General features: G+C 41.7%; 1 protein-coding gene and 1 long non-coding RNA gene across 2 annotated transcripts; both read right to left on the reverse strand.

Annotated features, from left to right (window-relative positions):
- Positions 1 to 5,944: 5,944 nt before the first annotated feature.
- On the reverse strand, positions 5,945 to 8,194 carry LOC135578049 (uncharacterized). The gene is made up of 3 exons (XR_010469438.1): positions 7,989 to 8,194; positions 6,342 to 6,458; positions 5,945 to 6,141 (listed from the first exon to the last, which is right to left on the reverse strand). It is a non-coding gene; the product is annotated as an uncharacterized LOC135578049 (long non-coding RNA).
- A 589-nt stretch (positions 8,195 to 8,783) lies between these two features.
- Positions 8,784 to 14,478, reverse strand: LOC135578051 (uncharacterized protein C12orf50 homolog). Its single transcript, XM_065048240.1, has 6 exons — positions 14,428 to 14,478; positions 13,134 to 13,308; positions 11,477 to 11,647; positions 10,413 to 10,490; positions 10,184 to 10,297; positions 8,784 to 9,663 (listed from the first exon to the last, which is right to left on the reverse strand). Exons 1-6 carry the CDS (start codon positions 14,476 to 14,478, stop codon positions 9,275 to 9,277), a joined length of 978 nt encoding a protein of 325 aa, XP_064904312.1. The 3' UTR covers positions 8,784 to 9,274.
- Positions 14,479 to 18,491: the final 4,013 nt, after the last annotated feature.

Here is an 18,491-nt window from a genome sequence, read left to right on the forward strand (position 1 = left end):
AGGAAGCTGCTGATCGAGGCCGTTGGTGCGGCACTTCTGTCAGTGCTCATGTGCCAGAGAGGAAAAGGCGACTCATTTCTTCTTGTCCTTGCAGAACGAGCTCCCTGGGGTCGTGAATTACATCAGGCTGCAAGTGCTGAGCAACTGGGGCCAGCCGGACTACACCTGCCTGTATCGGTTCAGGGTGCACGGTGATCCGCCCAAAGATGGGGGAGACATGGCAGTTTCATCTATCAATAAATTCCATTAGTTTTCACCCAGTTGAGTTCCATTCTGCTTTGCCTGTGACACTGACTGGTCCTCCCTGAGCTCACTGGAGCTCCCCGTCCTTCCCTAAACCCACCAGCTTATGGGAGACTTCAGGAGTCCACAGCAAGGTTTTCCTAATTAAAAGAAACTGGAAAACTCCGTAACAAATCTGCAGAAAGCCTGACATCCACACACTTGTTGCCTACACAGGAACATCAGCAAGGCCCTGCCTGGACACCAGAGATTAAATTAATGGACAGGTTTCCTATGGAGGAAGCAACTAAGGATTGACTGAGTGGAACCATCTGTTGTTATCTGTTTTCACACGAGGCAGATGCTGCTTCAGCTTCCATCTTTCAGTCTGTTGCCGATGAGAAAATGGAAGTGTGTTTTTTTATAAGAAGGAAACCTTAATAGGAAAGTTGGTTCATGGACTTTTTTGCCTCTCTGGGCATCTATGGACTTAATAGCCCAGGAACCGTTACAGAGTGTTTAGCAAAGCAACCCCAGGACACTTAAGAGATCCCATACCCACACGAGTCTGTCTTTCCTTTTCACCCGAGCTCCCCAAGCCCCAAGGCAGGAGCAGGCAGGGCAGTCGTGCGCTCGGGCCGCACCAGGGAGGAGAGAGCAGGACCAGCACTTGGCAGCCAGGGCTGGGAACAGCAGCTTGTGCTCTGAGCTGGGGCTTAGTCCATGTGCAAGCCCAGCACAGGTCCAGATACCAAACTGAGGGTGTCGGTTCACCCCCGGTGCCACACACACAGCACCTTCTTCCATCGCCTCCTCTTGAGCTGTTTTGTAGCCCCTTCCAGCTCAGCCCAGCTCAGACACCTGCACTCTGGCTCAGGGCTGCCTGGAGCTGGTGACCGTCGGGGCAGCAGCAGGAACCGCTGTGACCCTGGTTGTGGGGCTCTCCCTGGGCTGAGCCTCGGGCCCAGGGCTGCTGAACTGGGCCCTGGTGGGGCCCAGGGGTGCGGAAGTCGACAGGTCCCCCCGGTGTGTCCGTGCTGGGAGACACCTGCTCCTGCAGCAGCCCTGGTACTGATCCCGAGCCTGGTCCATCCTCACCCAGAAGCACACTTTAGTTTGTTTTTTTTTCTTAAAACTGAAGATAATTCACAGAATCACAGAATCAACTGGGTTGGAAAAGACCTCAGAGATCATCCAGTCCAAGCCTTGGTCCAAGTCCAGTCCATTGATTAGATCATGGCACTAAGTGCCATGTCCAGTCTCAGTTTAAAACCCTCCAGGGCCGGTGAGTCCAGCACCTCCCTGGGCAGCCATTCCAATGCCTGACCACTCTCTCTGCAAAGAATTGCTTTCTAATCTCCACCCTCAGTTTCCCCTGGCAGAGTTGAAGCCCATGGCCCCTTGTCCTATTGCTGACTGCCTGGGAGAAGAGACCAATCCCCACCTGGCTAGAACTGCCCTTCAGGTAGTTCTAGAGAGTGCTGAGCTCAGCTCTAAGCCTCCTCTTCTCCAGACTAAACAAGCCCAGCTCCCTCAGCCTCTCCCCATAGGGCTTGTGTTCCAGTCCCTTCCCCAGTCATGTTGCTCTTCTCTGGACCCGCTCCAGCACTTCAATCTCTTTCCTGAGCTGAGGGGCCCAGAACTGAACACAACACTCCAGGTGTGGCCTCCCCAATGCAGAGCACAGGGGAAGGATCACTGCCCTTGTCCTGCTGACCACGCCAGTTTGGATACAGGACAGGACACCATTGGCCTTCTTGGCCACCTGGGCACACTGTTGGCTCATGTTGAGCTTCCTGTCCATTAGGACCCCCAGGTCCCTTTCTGCCTGACTGCTCTCCAGCCACTCTGCGCCCAGCCTGGAGCGCTGCAGGGGGTTGTTGTGGCCAAAGTGCAGCACCCGGCACTTGGCCTTGTTGAACTTCAGCCCATTGGAATCGGCCCATTTTTCCAGTCTATCCAGATCCCTCTGCAGAGTCCTCCTGCCTTCCAGCAGGTCGACACTCCCTCCCAACTTGGTGTCATCAGCAAATTTGCTGATGATGGTCTCAATCCCCTCATCTAAATCGTCAATAAAGATGTTAAACAGGACTGGACCCAACACTGACCCCTGGGGAACACCACTAGTGACTGGCCACCAGCTGGATGCAGCCCCAGTCACCAGCACTCTCTGGGCCCGGCCCTCCAGCCAGTTCTTAACCCAGCGTAGAGTACACTTGTCCAAGCCACGGGCTACCAGCTTTTGCTGGAGTATATTATGGGAGACAGTGTCAAAGGCCTTGCTGAAGTCCAGATAGACCACATCCACGGCTTTCCCCTCATCCACCAGGTGAGTCACCTGATCATCAAAGGAGATCAGGTTGGTCAGACAGGACCTGCCCCTCCTAAACCCATGCTGGCTGGGTCTGATCCCTTGTCCATCCTGAAGGTGCTGTGTGATTGCATTCAGGATGATCTGCTCCATAACCCTGCCAGGCACCGAGGTCAGGCTGACAGGCCTGGAGTTGCCAGGCCTGGAGTTGCAGCCCCTTTTGTGGACTGGGGTAAAAATGAAATATTTTATGCTTTAAAGTGTGTGTACAGCATATTTCAGTTAATTCTGAAAGTTTTGTTGCACAGTTCATTTAGTTCATCACATAGTTCTGCTGCCCTGCTCAAGTGGCAAAATCTCCAGATCAAACTCAGACTGAGCCCTCGAGCAGCCAGCAAACAGCTGAACCATCTAAGGATCCGGCTTTCACACGGAAACAATTACTTTCTAGAATGCATGAGTGTTGCTGTTGACATTAAAAGTCCTCTGAAAGTCCAAAGTAAAACTGATAGTATCTATTCCTTTTAGTAATTGTGCATTAAATATAGTCTGTTAAAATAATTTCAATTACCAAATTTTCAAAACAGATAAAATTTATTTAAGACCTTTATACGTGACCATGCAGAGCATACTTTTTTAATTTCCATTTCCATCAGTTCTGAAATGTTACAGTGTACTTCCTGCATCTTATTTTTTGAATTTGCCGCTTTTTCATCTTTAGATTTTCCAGTTATTTTTCTTGTAAACTAACACACTCATTACATTTCTTTCTCATGTCTACATATCGTTCTCCTTTGTTATTTGCTTCCAAGTCTTCTTGGATCCTCTGTAAAAATAGAAATACATAACTTTTTGTACATAATTCATTAGAGCAAAACTATATACTGTTTCAGAAACATTTTAAAAATTAAACTTTCAGCAGGTCTGGAAGCAACAGGGAAAAGCAATCATCCTACTGTAATTCAGCCGTGCTTGAAAATGTCCTGCTCAAGTTTTTTCTCTCTAAAACCTTCCCAAGCAGGTACGGTACTTGCACAAAGAACCCAAATACAGCAGCAAACCTGTGGAGGGATTTCACAAGGTGGTTTTAGGTTGGTTGTATCTATATGGTGCCTCAACAGAATTTGTATCTCAGACTGGAATCAGAAGGCCTAACACAGAATATGGAACTGCCCTGGGTAAACTCATCCTGACAGCTGGGTCACCTGGGCTTTGAAACACAAAGTCACAAAGCTGCACTTTTCTGAGCCACCCGCTTTGGACTGATCTCCTAGAGCACGCTCCTACTCTCCAAAAACTAATGGGACCATCCACAAAAAGTGCTACTGACCATCTGCTATAGAACAGAGTACCAGTGAAACGAGGAACTCAAGAAAGGGCCGTGCTCAACAGCGTTCAGACTTCACCTCTTTGCCCTTTCAGGGGAGAACTTTCAGTGAAAGCCAGAAGGCCAAGCTTGCAAGAACTATAAGGACACTCTGCTAGTCCACATTTCAAACTGCGCAACTGCAGAGCAAAGTCCCCGTAACATCTGTGGGGAACACGGAGGTGGGAGATAAGAAGGAAGCGTCGCAATGAAGCACGGAGTGCAGACCAAGGCTCTGGCCATTCCTACAAGGGACATGAGATAGAGACTCTAAGGCTTTGCTTTCATCTCAGTAATACTGTAAAACATCAGACATCACGGGTTAGTTATACAGTCAAAATTACATGTCTGCAAACAAACAAAGTATTCTCTGTTCTTTCAAATGACTCAGAATTGCTTAGAATCTTGTGGATTTTGGCAGCAAAAGCTTTCAGACCAATTTTACATTTTCTAGGTGGGGAGAGATGTTGCTTTTGCAAAAAAGAATTAATCGTACAAATATCGTTCAAACAGTTCCCCGAGTGGTTGTTTTATAACTTACAGTATGCATTTGCACGTGGATTTCTTTTCCTCCAACGTGGTGCATTGTAAAATCCTGAAGTATATTTGTCTGTGGAATAAACATAAACATTGTTTCTTAATTTCAGCTCCAATTTCAGGAAGGACTCTCTAAGTCTGATACGCGAATTAAATACTCTATCAGTTGAAGTATCAATGAGAGCACCAAGTGAATCACACATCATCTCTGAAATACAAGCCAGTGTTAAATACAGACTTTCTCCAGTACTTTATAGATCATGTGTAATCTTGCAGCGTTTCCTCAAGCTCACGGGATCTTCCAAAGGAGGCGATTCTGCCACGGACACCTGCGCCTCGAACAAAGTCAATATTCTTGTGTTGAAAATCTTCCCAAAGGCATCAATTGCTTTTCAATTAAACAAATCCATAATCCAACCTCCTCTTTTATCCCTGCTTGTGCAAACACTCGATATAAGGCAATGGGAGGTTTTTGTGCTGGGCCGCTGACTGTGCATCAGAGTAAGCTGCCCAATGACTGTTTCCTGTGAAATGTGGCTAAAAATATGAACTCTCTTGTTTTCTACTAATTCCATCTTAATTACATTAATTCAAACCATTAATTGCAAAATAATCCTACAATTTTCAGTTTAAACACAACAGGTAAGCATTACCATAGCTTTCTGTTTGGGTTGAAAATCTTCTATTTGTGTCAAGCTGATTCTTTGGTTTGGAGCATTTCCCACCATATGGCTCAGGTGCTGCTGAAAAGAAAATTGGCAACAGTGGGAATGGTGGTTGTTATGACAAAAATTAATAATGTTTTCTCTGTAATCTCTGTACCAATTTGTCTGCATTTAGCCAAAACAAACATTAAAAGAAAACAAACAAACCCAAACCAAATACACACAAGTATTAATGCCAAGATGTGGCAGTGATGTTGAGATTCATTTGATTTAACTGTATTCATGGTAACATAGCAGAGAAACTCTCTTAAGGAGGTTCTTTTTATTGAAAATTCAAGATAGGGAGGCATCTCAACATGGAGATTCAACTCAGCTTAAGCGAGATGACTGAAACTGGTAAGATGAAATAACTTTCTTCACTTATGATTATTGAAATTATTTACCACTAAATTTCTACATAAAGTGACAGATTAGATAGTTAAAAATAAAGTGAAAGATGTAAAATTATGGTCACATCTGAAACAGATTTCCAAAAAGAAAGATACAGGACTTTGAATCCCACCTGTAGGCTCTTGTCAGATTTATGACACAGTACATCCTATCAAGAGGACAGTAGAAAGACGGAAAAAAGATGAATGAAAATATCGCCATGAATGAATGGAAAGAGAATTAATTCAGTCCCCTGTCCAACATTAAAAATACAATAATAGCAGAAATAATAAAAATTGACACCAAATAGGTATCAGAAGTTTGGATAAGACCAACCTCCATGATTTTCCAAGATAAAAAATAATACTAAATATTGAAAATAATAAATCAATCACAATCAAACCCACCTGTAGATCCATTGACCTTTGGTTCTTGGGCGGCATTCACAGTGTGGTAGAAAACATATGTTGATCTTCGAGGTTCCAAAGAATCAGAATCAGTCTTTCTGCTGGTAGCTCTCACATAAGGAACAGAAGAAGCAGTTTCATCATCCTTATTTTTACGCCTTTGTTGGTAACTTGGTTTTCCATTGGGATCTGAAGAGGGAATTCCTAAAAGTGAAAAAGCAAACAGAAGTACAGAAATGTTGTGCTGTTACTCAGAATTTGACATATTACAAGGTCCTAGAGGCTGAAAACAAGATTGACTAAAAAACCAACTTTTTTTGTGGACAACACAATTCAAATCTATTCAGTTATTTTATTTACAATAAGGTGTTCAGCAATGAGAAGCTGATGCCAAAGTATATTACCTCCATTGCCAAAGGATCGCCAGTTGCTTCTGGGAACACGCTCTGCGGGAACTCTCCTTCCTGAACTCTCTCCTCCTTTCTTTGCCTTGTTAAGTGCTGCAGAAGTATTACCATCCCCTGGAAAGGAACAGAAAGAATGTGTGCCCTGCTGGTGTGTAAGCACAGGGAATGGCACTGCCATTCTCTTCCTCCCGCCTCTGTGAGATAGTGATACGTATAATGTCCTTTAACCTCTCGTTTTATGTTCTTCTTTCTCTTTTGTTAGTTGTTTGGATCCTGTCTAGTGTAACTTGAGCACCTGACTTGTAACTGTGATGATCTCTACGAAAACTGCATAATAGGTTAAAGACGGCTGCGGCTCCAAAGGAAAAACCAGCTACAAATTACCTGCTCTAGCTTCTTACTTTTCATTAATGATATTTATGAATCCTATCTGATCATATTGATGGTGTTTTCAAGATGCATGTCATCATAGTACCTAAAACCTCAAAGCACTCAATGGAAGAATTGCTGTGGGAAAACATCTCTATCCTTTTCTCTGAATGTATCTCTGTTTTCAGACTGTCTGCAGTGCAGCTGTGAACACAACCCCCTTATCCACTACTGTCCTCTAAGTGCTGACTACCTGCCCTTTCTCTGTACCGCACAGGTGGTATGTGGACCTCTGAAACATCCATTCTTGAGCCCGAGAAGACCGATGTGCTCCGAAGGAGACCTTTGGGCTGAACTAGGAATGATTTTTTTGTCTGTAGCATTTAGACACGTGCTGGATATGGGCAACATTTGTGAACATCACAAAGTATTACAAACAACAAGGCTAAAACTGTAATGGCACTGGTTGATAGATAAGCCCACCTCCAACTGCAAACAGAACTCCAAGAGGCAAGTGTCAGTATCAAGTACGCACAGGGCTCTTCACCCGGCCCCTACTCCTCTGCAGGAAGATGTGGCTTTGCCTCTTCTTCCTTTTTTCCTGCTCACACAAATGGCCACTTTTGCTTCCTCTCAGTTCAGGCCAGAATGCAGCAGAAATTCAGTACTTCTGCTTCAGTTTATGGGGTGGTATGAAGCCAAAACAAACCATCACAATCAAAACACCAGTGAAATCCCAGTTGTAGAAAAACACCATGCAAAGCAAGGTCATTCCTTCATCCCCTGCTGGGAGGAGAGATGTTGGACAGGAAGGATTTCCCAAAGGAAACTGAAATTCTACCGCAGAACTACACCTACCAATAGTTAGAGTAAAATGGGAAGAGAAAGGTGGACTACTCTGAGATTTACTAAATATTTTTAAAGAATACATCACATTCAAAATACTGTAAAAAGAGGGGATCGATATATTTGTGCAGAACATTGTGTTCATTCCTCTTTCTGGGGAAATAAATGAATTTCTTCTATGAAGATGACTAAATTATTGGTCATGAATACACTGTCTGACTAATTATAAAGCTTAAGAAAGCTTTACATTTCTGACTGTGGATACTGCATGCAATCTACTTATGAAAATTATGCTGGATCAAATTTAGTCTTGACCATATTTGGGCATAAATGACTTCACATGAACCTGCAGGGACAAAAAAGAAAGTAGCACCATACAGACAGGCACATTTGAGGTGTTTTAAGAATCCTGGTTAAGCAGAAGCCCACCTGTAGATCCATTGAACTTTGGTTCTTGGGTGACGTCCACAGTGCGGTAGAAAACATACGCTGATCTGCGAGGTTCTGAAGAATCGCAATATGTTTTTCTTCCTGCTGCTCTCCCACGAGGAACATAAGAAGCAGTTTCATCATCTTTCCTTTGACTCCTTGGTTGGTAACTTGGTTTTCCTCTGGGCTCTGAAGTGTTAAATCCTAAAAATAAAAAAGCAAACTTTATAATGCTGTGCAGTTACTCAAATGTTGAGATATTGCAGGAGCCTGGAGGCTGGAAGACAAGATTAAAACAACATGTTCTTTATGGAGAGTCCTATCCAAATGTGGATTGTCCACTAAGAACAGAATTTAGCTGGGTAGTGCTAGATCATCTAACAGTTTAGTAAATGAAAATGAATAAGCCAACTGTTTTCTCAAAATACGTTTTCCTGGTACTGTATGAGGTGAATTTCTTGGCTCCTCAGGAATCCATTTATTCTTCTTTATTTCTTTGGAGTGACGCTTATTTACCAGCTCACTGTGGTTTGTTGCTGAGGGATTAAAATAACACATATTCACTTTCTTAAGAAAACACACACCATTTTCTTCTCCAAATACTCTATGGTGATTTGAAAGCCTAATCTCCCACTTCATACACAGGTCTTCTTGGGCGGAACATGCTTTTACACGTTAATTATTAGGAGAGTATCATTCCTCAAAAGGAAAGCAAAAGTGGCTGTATTTCCTCTGGCACAGGAAATTGTGACAAAACTCCAAAGTTGACTCTAAAGACAAAGACCAACAGCACTTTGAACTCGTACAAGTACTTTGACTGGTTCTGGCTCAGGACACTTTCCATGATGAATCAGAACATGTTCATGAATACCGTATCTAGGGTTTACAGTTAAAGACTACAAACATTGGCTTTAATCCACATAGACATTTGTAAGAACTGAGAGTGAAAAGCTGGATGTAATTTGCGTGTGTGTCACAGGGGGAATAAACCCTTTTCCAAAGTCACAGTGGGAGCCCAATGGATACAGACTCCAAAGCACAGGGTGACAACTTCTGAGCCTGAGCTGCCTGTTGTTACAAGAGAACTCAGCAACAAAACCACAACCCTGAATATGTTCCTCTCTGCCGGTGCTTATTTCTCACCCCTTGCACATGAGGGACGCTTTGCCTCTGTCTCAGTTGTGTCAGTTCAGCTACGGGTTGTCCTGCAAACCAAACAACTAAAACAATGTGGCGTAAAAAAATAATTTCAGCTTACAAAAGGATTACTTCAATCCTCAGGCACTTCAGTGATACAATTCACAGCATGGGCCCACACATAATTTTAACAGCTGAACGGGCATTGCTGATAAGGTGACAAACAGCATTGCAGAAATACCCATGAATGGCAGGAGATTCAAACTTCGTATAACAGATTCACCTCCAATGACGATGTACCTGGTGACTAAGGGTATTATACTATAGACATATCTGTTTCTTACTCCACAGAACCATTTCTTTCCCAAAATTAAACAGGAAAACATAAATTGCAATGAGCATAGAGGAATTTTTCTTTGCAGTATAATCCTAAAACTAGTACAATCTCTTCTGGGAATACGCTCTGTTGGTATTCTCCTTTCCCAGCTCTCTCCTCTTTTTGTATTATTAAATGTTGTAGGAATTGTATTACCATCCCCTGGAAAGGCAACAGAAAGAATGTGTGAGCGGCTGGTGTGTCAGCACAGGGAATGGCACTGCCATTCTCTTCCTCCCGCCTCTGTGAGACAGTGATTAGTTTAGTGCAATTTCCTTTAGCCTCTCCTCTTAGATTCTTCTTTGTATTTTCTTAGATGTTTGGATCCTGTCTGCTGTAACTGATGTACAACTCTCATGGTCTCTAAGACAATTCTATAACACACAGGTTAAAGAAAAGCTACGGCTCCAAAGTAAAGAACGAGCTCCAAATAACCTGCTCATTCTTTAACTCCTCACTTTTCATGAATGATATTTATGAATCCTATCTGATCCAATTTATGGAATGGTTGTGTATCTCCAGATAGTACACGTAGGTTTTACAGCCCATTTCTACTCTTTGCATCCACAATCAATACAGGTAGTCACCATGTCTGAGACACTATGTATGTGTATATATGTGGGGAAAAATAAATGTTAACTATTAATGGTAAATATTGTCTGAGAAGATGAATATTACTTGCCTTTCTCTAAGTCTCGCTCCATAGCTTCCAAGAGGAATATTTCCTTTTCCTGAGGTGAAGACACAGTTTCTGTTGATTGGTGTTTGTGGGGGTGCTTGATCCTGTAATACTCTCCTAAACATAGCCAAAAAGGAAAAGGAAAGAAAAGGAAAGAAAAGAAAAGAAAAGAAAAGGCTTAGTATATTGTCTTCATTGCTGTTTAGGAAAGACTGACTGATTTCGTATTTACCAGTTTTATAGCATATTTCCTTTATGGTTCTTTCCTCTTCAATTTCTGCAGCAGTCTTAGGCACCCAATTAGAAACATCTGTAGGAAATGGTTTTAAAAGATTACTAGGTATCTATACAAAGACCTTCAACAATTCCTAATAATCATGTACCATCATGAATTTCATTTTGATCACAGTGGGTTTTTTTCTAAATGTAAGTTCCGCTTCTGGACGCAACAATGATTCCTTAATATTAGGTATAGCCAAGAACAATGGAACTGCAGTTACAACACATAGGAATAAGCTAATGTTTGTGGATTGGAAACTATTCAAAACCATCTTCAGAGCTCATGTTCAACATAATCCTTCACTGACAACCAAAAGGAAATCTTCTGATTAAACATGTCACCAGAGAGCGCTTGTCACAAAACCTCTGCCCACAGTTCCTCTCCTGGAACATCTGCTGGCAGAGATGGTGAAGTGAGGGCTCCTCATCTGTCTCAGTTAAGGCTACTGAGATCAGCAAAGCCCCGGCTTTTATTTGGTTTGAATTCATGGGGCTCACTCCTACTGAAACCGAGTCAGGAAGCACTAACAGGTAGTCGTCCTCTCACCCTCTGGGAATGTGCAATTCATTCTTCCCCAGGAATCCCTCATCTCTAAGTGAGACACAGTCAGCCGTTCAGCTACTTTTAAAAAGCACAAAACCAAAACAAAAAAATATATATAAATGCATAAACATTCAATTAATCTAGTGAATTGTGTCCCCAAATTTAGAGAAAGTTTGAAGAGTATTGGATGGACATCTAAATTGTGGGTCACATTTTAAACTTGATTTAATACAACAGAGGTATGTGGATGATAATGCTATTGAAATATACAGGTAGGCATTTCACAGGAGTTAGAATGATGCCTCACATCTGGTGACCAACACTTCCAACATTTTGGGACTACCTGGAAACTATTTTCGAAACTTGTCAACAACTCTTTTCTAAATAGGTCATGGTTATTACAACAAATCAGTTGTGAAGTGTAGAAAAGGCCCTATTCTACTTCTTTGTAAAAGAAACAATAATCTGTTTACAGTTCTCTTTGTCATCATCCTCTTCATCGTCCTGTTCATCTTCAGCATTGTTGAGCCTTATAATCAGTGGAGCATGAACTGGTAGGGAAATATTCTCTTGGTTTCTGAGTGATTCTTGAAGATGTGCTGGATGCAGAGTCCTTTCTTGGCCACCCTGTTGCAATGGCACATCTGCAGAAAAGAACATTATTTTATTAGAAGGGCACTAGAATATCAAATCCAGGTTCAGACATGCAGGTACAGTTTGAAATCTTTATCATATTGAGGGCAGATTATGACGTTTGGGAAAACTATTCTGCCAAGCGTGGCAAAAGAGCATCTTGCAACAACAGAAAGTATGAAAAAGCATGGGTACCTACTCCTCTGAAAGAGCAGATAAAGCACTACGGTGTATCATACTAAACCTGTTTTAGTGACACTCCTGCAGATCAGATTTGTTGTATCTCATGCAAGAAAATGTAAGATACAGCAGTTTAACTTGATAGTTAACGGTGTCACTGCCCAGAATAGCATATTATTAGCTCCGGACAGTGTAAGCCAACTCCACCTTAAATTGGTTTAACAGGATTTCTAAGTATTAAAAAGGAGAAATGCAGTTAAAATGTTTGCAATGCTATTCTGGGACACATGGACTTTGAATGTATGCATTTTTCAGTAAAAAGGTTTGGATTTATTTTCTCGTTCTGATTGTTGGACACGGCTCTTCTACAGGTTACCCATGTCCATTGGGCCTCTAGGGCATCTTCTCTGACTCACAACACACCCAAAATGTGCCTATGTTTTGTTCAGGAGAGCCCCAGCTGCCAGGGGTCACTGCTGTGGATGTGGGAACTGCAAAGAAAGCAGTGCGGGCACTCACAGAAACAGCCCCAAGTTCTTGCCTTGCTTCTCTGGGGTTGGGGGGCTCGACACACCCAGATAGGACACGCTACCTTTCCCTGGGGGAATTTCTGGAACAAAGGCTATTTGCTTCTGACTAGAGGTCTCTCTGGACTTTTCTCATGACACCTGTCTCCAGCTCTGGAGCTCAGGCCCATGAACAACTCGATTTTAGGCCCCTTGCTCCTGCATCTGTGACAAGTCACGCTGCTCTCACTCCAGCTTCTGCCTGATTTCTGACCCCTGTCTTGGTGCCCTGCCCTGGACACTTTCCCTGCTCCAGGTTCAGCCGTCTAACAGGACTCCTGGAAGCCAAGAGCTCCTCTTACAAAGGAATGAGAAAAAACAAAACCAACCAACCAACCAACCAAACAAACAAACAAAAACAAACAAAACAAACAAACAAACAAAACTTGTAATGGTGCTTTTTTATTTTCCAAAACTAATTTGATTTTCAGATATTATATACCCTTGCAAATGATTTCTGCAACATTTCTGCTCTGTGGATCCCAGCAGCCTGAATCACCACTTGTGACATCATCTTTCCTGCAACACGAAGATCCATAACATGGCAGCTCAAGGAGTCCCATGGCAACACTATTCAAATGCCAATACAATTCCTTTCTTTGCTCTGAACTCACTGCGGTAGCAGATCCTACGCCACTGATTTACCACGGTACATTTTGAACCTTCATAGAGATTACTAAGCACTGCAAGGACATTCTTGTGTATGTACTTACTCTAATGAACAAGTAGTAGAGAAAATATTTTCACTCACTGTTATTAGGTGGCAGGAAAAGTCCATTTATATTTCGAGCTTGGCTGTGCTGGAAGGCACAACCGATCCTCAAACAGCCTGAGGGTTGTTTTTCCCAGAAACAGGAGGTCTGGCTGTACTTCTGCTGCAGGAGAAAAGAGTTGTCATCTATTGTAAGCAGAACAATAAAAATGGACTAAATGGAGCAGGACACGGTCTGCTGTGGGACCATATTGCCAAGATTTTGTGGGACCATGTTCCGATATTTTAGAACTCTTTAAGTTATCTTAAAAGTTATCATAAGCTCCAGATAACTCTAAAGTTATCCTAAATTAGGTCAATTGAGCTTTCACGATGTCAAACTGTTACCAGACGAGGAGTGAAGCCCTTTACTTATTGTACTGCAGCCTTTCCATGAGATGCTGGGCAGAAAGTTACTGAACTGACATGTGGTTGAGTTTCCTTTCCTGCACAACAGGATAATCAGGTCAATCCCAAATGAGATGAGCTGTACAAGTGCAAATCCTACACTAGACTCTCTTGCCATTAATGGACGTGGGTCCTTGGGAAATAAGGAGTAGGAAATCAAACCCAGAAAGATGCCCAGCAAAAACCAAAAAACTGCAAGTCTGGGAACTGGTGTTCTGAGACTGCTGTCACAGCACTGCTCACACCATCTCCAGCTGTTTGTGCATTTGAAGGTGTTTCACCCAGATTCAGACATTAACAGCTGGGTCTCAAAGCAGCATCTCCAAAACACGCCACGTCTGGACCTCAGTCAGTACAACTGGGCCATCCCCTGAGACACACTGGGCTCTGGAGCCAAAGCCCAGCTCCCGGGCATTAATGCCAAAATCCCCACTGTCGAAATGGATGCGATAATGGAGAGCCCAGCACCAACCCTGGATTTTCAGCAGGTGGAATTTAAATACAGGGCAAACACACGTTGCAGGACTTTCTTCTCAATAACTTATTCTGCAGTACTTCAGGAAGGAACTAAAAGCAGAGATTATAAACGTGGCCTACGTATTCAAAATCAATCTAATCCTGATTCACTACGAAAGATGAGTGATCTTCACGCAGGACTTCTATGTGTTCCCTGAGCACCTGAGCGCAGTTCACGTGAGAAATTCCCATGGTTCAGATGATCATTACCTCTTCCCACCACCTCCAAAAACCCGATATTTCATCTACAGATGTGGCCATGACCCAGAGAGACATATCAGCTTCTACGGTTACATAACAGACCTCCCTGTCAACACGGCTGTATCAAGAAATCAAGGATCCAAAGCACTCTAAGATCTACAGCATTTACCTGTTCATTTGGGGAACGCTGGAAAGGGCAGGTTTTCCCACCTTTGCCCATTTTTTGCGCGCCGAATGCCAGCAAAGGGCACCAGCATGAAGTAGCTGGTGCCTCCTGCAGCCACCCGAGTCAACAAAGGTGGTTGCTGGCCAGTATAGAATGTTACGTTTCGAAAGTTCCAACTGCTCCTCCAGCTCCTGATGTCAACATCATGGCTCCAGGAGACACGTCCAGCTTGAACATCTTCCTTCATCTCCATTGCTCCAGTGTAAATTACAGAAAATCAGTCTGTTTCAGAGTCTCCCATCCCAGTGTTTCTTTAATGAAAGATGGAACAAACCCATTTGCTGGGGCTTAAATAATACCCAGCCCCTTGCTGAAGGAGCTGAGTCCTGAGAAACAAACCTTTGATAATGCAAAGACAAACCTTATTGACCGTTTTTTAAGCAAAACCCTTCTGCCCAGCGTTTTTCTTACTGTAGCTCTTTGGATGGAGGGGTGTTGGGAAGGTGGTTTAAGACTGAGGTTTTATTTCTCATGACTTCACCCAGATTTGATTGGTAATGAATTAATTTCCACTAGTGGAGTCTGTTTTGCCTGTGACAGTGATGGGTGAGTGATGTCTCCCGTCCTTATCTCGGCCCATGAGTGCTTTGTTTCTCTTCTCTCTCCTGCCCAGCTGAGGAGGGCAGTGCCAGAGCAGCTTTGGTGGGCACCTGCTGTCCAGCCAGGGGCAGCCCAGCACAGCTTCCGAGGTTTATCCCGAGGCGCAGAGCCCGGGAACCACCCGGAGGCGCCTGTGCTGACAGGGCAAAACCCACACAGCGAGTTCCCCACGCCCGCGCATCCCCGCCCCGGCCAGGCGTGCGGCACCCGGGCAAGCAGAAAACAGCCCGAGGAGCGGCTGCCGGGCCAACGGCACCAACGGCACCGCCAGGGCGCGCTGCCTCAGCCCGGAACCGAAAACAGGCGGGCGGGGCGGCCCTGACACAGCGGGAGCCGCTCTGGAGAGAGAACGGAGCCTGGAGCCCGGCAGCTGCCCCAGGCCCGCGGCCGGGCCGGGCGCCTCCGAGAGGGGAGGCCCCCGCCTCGCTGACGGCTGCTGGGGAGGTGCCCCGAGGCCACCGCGCCCGCCCTGTCCCGCCCTGTCCTGTCCTGTCCCGCCCTGTCCTGGGCCGCCCTCCCCAGCGCTCGGGTGCGTCGCGGGGCTGTTGGCAAACGGGACACAGAACCAGAGACGTAGTTCTATGCGGTGCTTTTATTTCAGGACTGGGAAACCAGGGCGTCGCATCCAAAGCTGGTTCCAACCACTGATTCGAACTCCACTACATTTATACAATTTGGCACATACATATTCATTAGGTTTACAATAAATGTGTTGCATGTTCATTAGATTCCACAACTATTTCGCAATATCAATTGCGACATCTCGGAACTGCTCTGAGCATGCGCAGTGTTCTCTGGTGGTCGTTCAGGGGGTCTGCAGGATGAAGTAAGGAGTCTTCTTCACTCCTGTCCTTTTCGCCTCTTGTCACAGCACATGCGCACTATCCATGTGCGCATTATAGAATCCTGTGAGGCTCTTGGATGCACATCCTACACTTTCAAGATAAGATAAGGACTAACTTTCAGCTCTCTATTCTCAAACTAAGATAAGAACCTGAATACAACCTGCAAAGCTTCAAGATAAGGTAAGAATCTGGCCATTTGTGCCATGCTCAAGGGCTCTTCAGGCAGCTCCTGCTGCCCCTTTTTTTCTTTCTTTCTTACTTTCTTCTTTTCTTTCTTTCTTTTTTTTTCTTTTCTTTCTTCTTTCATTCTTTTTCTTTCTTTTTTCTTTGTTTTTTCTTTCTTTATTTCTGGCTTGCTTTCTTTCTTTTTTTTTTTTTTTTCTTAATTCTTTCTTTCTTTTTGGTTTCTTTCTCCTTTCTTTCTTTCTTCTTTCTTTCTTCCTTTCTTACTTTCTTCCTTTCCTACCTTCTTTCTTTCTTACTTTCTTTCCTTATTTCTTTCTTTCTTTATTCTGTCATTCTTTTTCTTTCATTTTTCTTTCTTTTTTCTTTCTTTTTTTTTTCTTTCTTTCTTTCTTTCTCTTTTTTCCTTCTTTAGTACTATCTTTCTTTCTTTCTTTCTTTTTTCTTTCTTTCTTTCTTTCTTTCTTTTTTCTTTCTCTCTTCTTTCTTTGTTTTTTCTGTCTTTCTTCTTTCTTTGTTTCTTTCTTACTTTCTTTTTTCTTTCTTTCCTACTTTCTTTCTTTCTTTCCTACATTTTCTCTTCCTACTTTCTTTCTTTTTTCTTTCTTTCTTTCCTACTTTCTCTCTTTCCTACATTCTCTCTCTCTTTCTTTCTTTCTTTCTTTCTTTCTTTCTTTCTTTCTTTCTTTCTTTCTTTCTTTCTTTCTTTCTTTCTTTCTTTCTTTTTCTTTCTTTCTTTCTTTCTTTCTTTCTTTCTTTCTTTCTTTCTTTCTTTCTTTCTCTCTTTCTTTCTTTCTTTCTTTCTTTCTTTCTTTCTTTCTTTCTTTCTTTCTTTCTTTCTTTCTTTCTTTCTTTCTTTCTTTCTTTCTTTCTTTCTTTCTTCTTTCATACTTTCTCTTTCCTTTTTCTTTCTTTTTTCTTTCTTTTTTTTCTTTCTTTCTTACTCTTTTTTCTTTCTTTGCTACTTTCTCTCTTTCTTTCTTTCTTTTTCTTTTTTCTTTCTTTCTTTCCTACTTTCTCTCTTTCTTTCTTTCTTTCTTCTTTCTTTTTTTTGTTTATTTTTAACTTTCTTTTTTTTCGCTTTTTCTTTCTCTGTTAATTTTTTACTTTCTTTCTTCTTTCTTTTTCTTTCTTTCTTCTTTCTTTCTTTCTTTCTCTATTTTCTTTCTTTCCTACTTTCTCTCTTTCTTTCTTTCTTTCTTCTTTATTTCTTTTTTCTTTATTTTTACCTTTCTTTTTTTCTGTTTTTCTTTCTTTCTTTCTTTCTTTTTTCTTTCTTTCTTCTTTCTTTCTTTCTTACTTTCTTTCTTTCTTTTTTCTTTCCTTCTTTCTTAAAAAAAAGAAAGAAAGAAAGAAAGAAAGAACGAAAGACAAAGGAAAGAAAAAAGAAAGAAAGAAAAATTAAAAAAAGGAAAGAAAGAAAAAAGAAGAAAGAAAGAAATTAAAAAAAAGAAAGAAAGAAAGAAAGAAAGAAAGAAAAAAAATAAAGTAAAACAAATTAAAAGTGAAGGAAAGAAAGAGAGAAGGAAAGAAAGGAAGAAAGAAAGAATTAAGAAAGAAATAAGAAAGAAATTAAAAACGAAAGAAAGGAAGAAAGTAAGAAAGAAAGAAAGAAAGAAGAAAAATAAATATTGAAAAAATAAAAAAGAAAGAAGAAAGAAAGAAAGAAAGAAAGTAGTAGAGAAAGAAAGAAAGAAAGAAAAAGAAAGGGGGAAAGTAGGAAAGAAAGAAAGAAAAAAGAAAGAAAGAAATTAAGAAAGAAAGAAATAAGATAGAAAGAAAAAAAAGAAAGAAAGAAAAGAAGAAACTAAAAAAAAGAAAGAAAGAAAAAACAAAGAGAGAAAGAAGAAAAAGAAAAAATAACGTAAGACAAAAGAAAGAAAAAAGAAAGAAAAAAGAAAGAAAAAAGAAATAAAAAAAAAGAAGGAAAGAAAGAATAAAAAAAAGAAAGAGATAGAAAGGAAGAGAGAAGGTTAGAAAGAAAGAAAAAAGAAAGAAGAAAAAAGAAAGAAAGAAGAAAGAAAGATAAAAGAAAGAAATAAAGAAAGAAATAAAGACAGAAAGAAAGAAAGTAGGAAAGAAAGAAAAAACGGAAGAAAGAAAAAGAATGAAAGAAAGAAAGAAAAAAAGAAAGAAAGAAAGAAAGAAAGAAAGAAAGAAAGAAAGAAAGAAAGAAAGAAAGAAAGAGGAAAGAAAGAAAGAAAGAAAGAGGAAAGAAAGAAAGGGAGAAAGTAGGAAAGAAAGAAAGAAAAAAGAAAGATAGAAATTAAGAAAGAAAGATAGAAAGAGAAAGAAAGAAAGAAAGAAATTAAAAAAAGAAAGAAAGAAAGATAGAAAAAAGGAAGAAAGAAGGAAGAAAGAACAAAGAAAGTAAAAAGA

This window comes from Columba livia, unplaced genomic scaffold (genome assembly GCF_036013475.1).
Source record: "Columba livia isolate bColLiv1 breed racing homer unplaced genomic scaffold, bColLiv1.pat.W.v2 Scaffold_286, whole genome shotgun sequence".
Classification (NCBI taxonomy): Eukaryota; Metazoa; Chordata; class Aves; order Columbiformes; family Columbidae; genus Columba; species Columba livia.

What these genes read in the sequence shown, in the direction of transcription:
- LOC135578051 (XM_065048240.1), bottom strand. Translation starts at nt 14,478, where the DNA reads ATGGGCAAAGGTGGGAAAACCTGCCCTTTCCAGCGTTCCCCAAATGAA. An exon ending in TTTCCTGCCACCTAATAACA is followed by an intron (nt 11,648 to 13,133) that starts GTGAGTGAAAAT and finishes TCTTTTCTGCAG; the next exon opens with ATGTGCCATTGCAACAGGGT. An exon ending in GGAGCGAGACTTAGAGAAAG is followed by an intron (nt 9,664 to 10,183) that starts GCAAGTAATATT and finishes TTGCCTTTCCAG; the next exon opens with GGGATGGTAATACAATTCCT.